Here is a 4,305-nt window from a genome sequence, read left to right on the forward strand (position 1 = left end):
GAAAAATCAGCGGCGATTTATCCCTCCCTGCCACGAGGCCATGGGCAGGAGCATCGTTGGGATGGTGCTTTGCTGCTTAGCAGCTCCTGTACTGAGACTTTCCCCCATAATCGTGTTTTTTGGGACCAATTTCTTGGAATTATCCCACCGTGGGGCTGTGTGTGGTTGTGTGTACCCCGTGCAGGATCGCTCGAGCGCTGCACCGGAGCCTGGGAGAGCTGCGAGGAGGCAGAGGCGAGGCAGAGCCCGCTGCGGGCAGTTTAGGTGCTGTGAAAGAGAACAACGGCAAAAAAAACCCCCCAAAAATAGGAAAACCCCCCCCCCAAACGTGGTCTAAGTGTACTTGTTTGACTTAATTGTAATGTAACATATTATTTGTTGAATGTAGCAATTAGGTATTTATGAATATATTGCTGTAATTTCTGAAAACATCCAAAACAACAACAACAATACTAATAACGATAATAAACTCTTCCACAATGATGGCACAGGATTCTTTCTCCCTCCCCCCTCCAAACTGAGCATCCCCCACAGCCTCCCTGGGGGGCAGCTCCTGTCCCCACCCCTGCACCAGAGCCCTTTGCCCAGGGGCAGGCAGGGCACAGATGGCAGCCAGAGGCCCAGATGCTGGCGGTTGGGTTGGAGCCGGCGTTTTTTTTCCCTTCCCTCCTTGCCTGTAATAATTACATCTGCCATCAGCACAGCCCGGCGCCGGCAAGGATCCTGCCCTCGCCTGTCGCTGTGCCGCAGGGGAGCAGGGCCGGAGCCAAAGGAGGGGAGCAGTGTGCGACAGGACGCGGGGGACTCGTTTCGTGCCATTCGCTCAGCTGCGATTATTAATTTCTGTTTGTATCTACAGTTTCAGATTTAAAAAAAAAAACCAGCCCTAAAAAGTCAGACGTATATTACACAACGGCCTGGCTTTGGAGAGGGAAAGGCGTTTTCTTTTGTCCTCCTCCAAAGAGCAGATGGATCTGCTTCCCTGCAGAGCGGCAGACACCTCTCGCTGCCGGCACATCTTCCCCCTTTTCAAGGCTCTGAGAAGAATCCGTGGCGAAGCACCGCCTCACAATTTATTGCTTTCAAGCCAGTGTGTGGCCTGTGCTGCCCTCAGAAGTTCCCTCTATGAAGTACACCCACACTCCCCAGGGCGCAGAGATCCGCCTGGCATCATTAGACAGCAGCTGAGGGCTGGCAAGCCACCACCTGCACCAAGCAGATCCTTGAACCCAGGAGAGAGGCTGAGCTCTGCAAATTGGGGAGCGTAGGAGCTGCCCTGCAGGGCTGTTCCTGTGCCATCAGCAGCTCCAGGGTGATTCCTGCCCGGCCATGAGGCTCCCTCTCTCCCTTGTCTGCATAGTGAGGGTCTTGGGTGGCTTTGGCGAGGTAGAGAATGGCCTGATGGAGGTTCAGGGGTGAGGAGAGGGGGCTGCTCCCTTCCACTGCCCTCTCCTGGGAGGTTTGAGGCTGGCTACGACTACCTCAGAAATCCTGGGAGTGGGCGCTCTCGCCAGGCCGCAGGTTAGTCTGGAGCTTATACATGTGGTCTAAGGCTTGAGTAAGGAAAGTCCCCGTCGTGTTGATCTCCATCAGGGTTAGGTTATCCAGCTAAAAGAGAAAAGAGCAGAGTGTGAGGACACAGCCCTGCCGCAGCACAGGACAAGGAAAGCTGAAAGCAGCTCTGCAGCACACGCTTCTCCCGTGACACCCTAAGGGACAGACCCAGCTGCCACCCCCGGTCAGGAGAAGCACAGGAGCAACACGAACACCATCTCCATAACGCAGAGGGAGCTGCAAAGCAGCCCATAAAGCGAGGTTGCAGCATATGGCTCGAGTTCCCAACTGACGTACCCACAACCCAGGAAAAACATGCCCCGACCAGCATTTTCACGAGCAGCTCTCATCAGTCACCAGCCCACGCCATCGCGCGGCATCTGGAAGCCTCCCAGCGCCGAGCTGCCAAAGGCGGCCCCGCGCCTCCCCGCCGCACCTTGGCGTGAACCTCCTGCTGCCTGACGAAGCTGTCCGCAGAGAGCCGCAGCTTGGCCACCCGCGTGTCCCACGTATCCTTCACCAGCGTGCGGATCTCGTCGGCTTTGGGGATGTTGTCTGAGGCGCTGGAAGAGGAGGAGGAGGAAAAGAGAGCGGATCAGAACAGGCTGCGAGGGACTCGTACGTTATGTCACCGGCGTAAGTAATGTTGGCAGCTCTTCAGCCCTCTGAGGCATAAGCGGAGCAGTTCGCTATAGAGGAAGAAGGTAAAAAAAAACAACCAACCTGCAACTCAACATTAAAATCCAGCCTGGTACTTCTGCTGCTGGGATTTTTTCGGGATAGTTTATTTACCCAGGAATGCTCAGCTCTGATGCAGCATCTGGTTCTCGCTAGAATCCTTCTGCTCTTTAATTGCCCAGCTGGTACGAGGTGCACGCAGGGCCAATAACCCGGCCAAAGTCACAGGCAGCCAGGGAATTGAAAGGGCTCGGCTGCGATTAGAGCCCCGGCTCTGCGCTCTCGTGGCTCTATCAAGAGAGTATTAAGTTGAAAGGACTGGACGAGCTGTGCCACATCCTCCCATTAAGGCAATTCAGTGCTGCCATAAGGACCTCGAGAGATCAGATCAATTCACAGGGACAGAGCTGTCAGGGTCATTCGAGCGTGAGGGAAGGAGCCGCACGCCAAGAGCGTCATCTCCAGAGGAAAAGCCAGTGCTTAAATGACCACCGCGCCGTAATCGAGGGCTTAAAGTCAGAAGAGCCCGCGCTGAGAAAAATACCAGCCAGCACATTTTACAAGTGAAATGCCTCAGCAGGCAGGAGTTCAGGCCCGGAATATCCCCGGTCTCCTGCTTCTCAGGCCGAGGAAAGAGGAGCTTTCCTCCTGAAGGAGAGCCAAGGAAGAAGCCTGGAGGGTTTCGGCTGCTGAACAGATTGCAGCCGTGGAATGCGTCGCCGCTCCTCAAGGCCTCTACGCTTTGCTGCCGCTCAATAAAGCAGCACAGCCCCAATTATCAGGCTGCAGAACAAGCAATCCCCAAGTTACTGAAACGCAAAAGTTACCACGAGAAAACGGCTGCAATCGGATCTTGGCAGGCGGTGCAGTAAACCTCCATTAACTCTCACTTGCCCACCACCCTCTGGGGTTGCTGCCAAGAAAAGCTTGAAAAATTGGCGATGCGAGCATGTACCGGGGCGGAAACTGTTATGAGACATTTCCTACTTACATGTTTAACAGCAGCTTTGTGAGCTCCATGTAATAGGGGCTGGGCATCGGAGTGAAGATGTCCTCTTTGCGTTCCTGGTCCCGGATTTCCTCCAGTTTTTCTAAAACACAACCAGGAATGGTCAGGCATTGCCTTCAGCGCCCCTGACACATTTTCCCTTAGTTTCCCTTGAGATTAAATGGAGGCTGCCATGATTCTCACTTTTTAGAGAGCGAGACGACCTCCTGTTTTCGCTGCCCTCGAGGAAAATGATTCCATGGAGTGCATGAACCGGTGACTTACACAGACACACGCTCTCCAAGGTCGCCCTCCCCACAGAGTGACACCCAAGGTCCTCAAAGCTCTTTCTGAACAAGCCTTGCAAGAGGCAAGGGCTGCTCAAAGAGCAGCGGTCACTGCTGAAGAGGAGTGGCTGAGTTGTGGATTCAATCTAACCCTTGCTCTTCCTCCTCACTAGAGGAAGAGAAGCTAAAAACCAGCCTGAACTGGGAAGATCACATCTCCCGTAAATACAAAGAACTACAGTGGTGGAACATTAGATCCTCATATCTCCTGTAAATATAAAGAACTACAGTGGTGGAACATTAGATCCTTCTCTCCGAGTTGTTTTGTGTTTGTGGGATTAAGCTCCTCACTAACGGTGAAGAAAAGAGAGGTTTTTTTATTTTGTTTTTGCTGCAAGGGCCGCAGCCACCATCCTTACCAACATCCATCCACTCCGGAGGAATCAGCCGACACTTCTGCCTCTGCTTCAGGTTAATGGCCAACCAGACTGGCACATCCACTGGCAAGCCAGGATTGAAAGGACCCAGATCTCCCTGGAAGGTGAAATGAAGATGAGAGTGAGGTGACAGTGAGAGCTGGGACACTGCAGTACTCGTCTGCTGATTTGGCCTCAGTCACCTCTAGAGAACGTGAACTTCCAGGGGGTTTTGAAAAGCCAGCACCAAACAGCAAATTTCCTCCTCTCCCTTTCCATAATTCTTGCTCTCAGAGTTTTCCTCCTCTCCCTTGAGAAGCACTAACTAACGTTTCCAGCGCATTTAACATTTCAAAGCAGAAGTTATTTCAAACAGAAGTTA

At 53.1% G+C, this 4,305-nt stretch overlaps 1 protein-coding gene across 1 annotated transcript; it reads right to left on the minus strand.

Annotated features, from left to right (window-relative positions):
* Positions 1–1,482: 1,482 nt before the first annotated feature.
* GINS2 (GINS complex subunit 2 (Psf2 homolog)) lies at positions 1,483–4,041 on the minus strand (the record flags this gene model as incomplete). Its single annotated transcript, XM_010181108.1, has 4 exons — positions 1,483–1,608; positions 1,991–2,117; positions 3,224–3,323; positions 3,927–4,041. Coding segments are annotated over 4 exons (468 nt in total), but the record flags the coding sequence as incomplete, so codon positions are not given.
* Between the last annotated feature and the right edge of the window lie 264 nt (positions 4,042–4,305).

The sequence above is a fragment of the Mesitornis unicolor genome, unplaced genomic scaffold, assembly GCF_000695765.1.
Source record: "Mesitornis unicolor isolate BGI_N332 unplaced genomic scaffold, ASM69576v1 scaffold37073, whole genome shotgun sequence".
NCBI lineage: Eukaryota > Metazoa > Chordata > Aves > Mesitornithiformes > Mesitornithidae > Mesitornis > Mesitornis unicolor.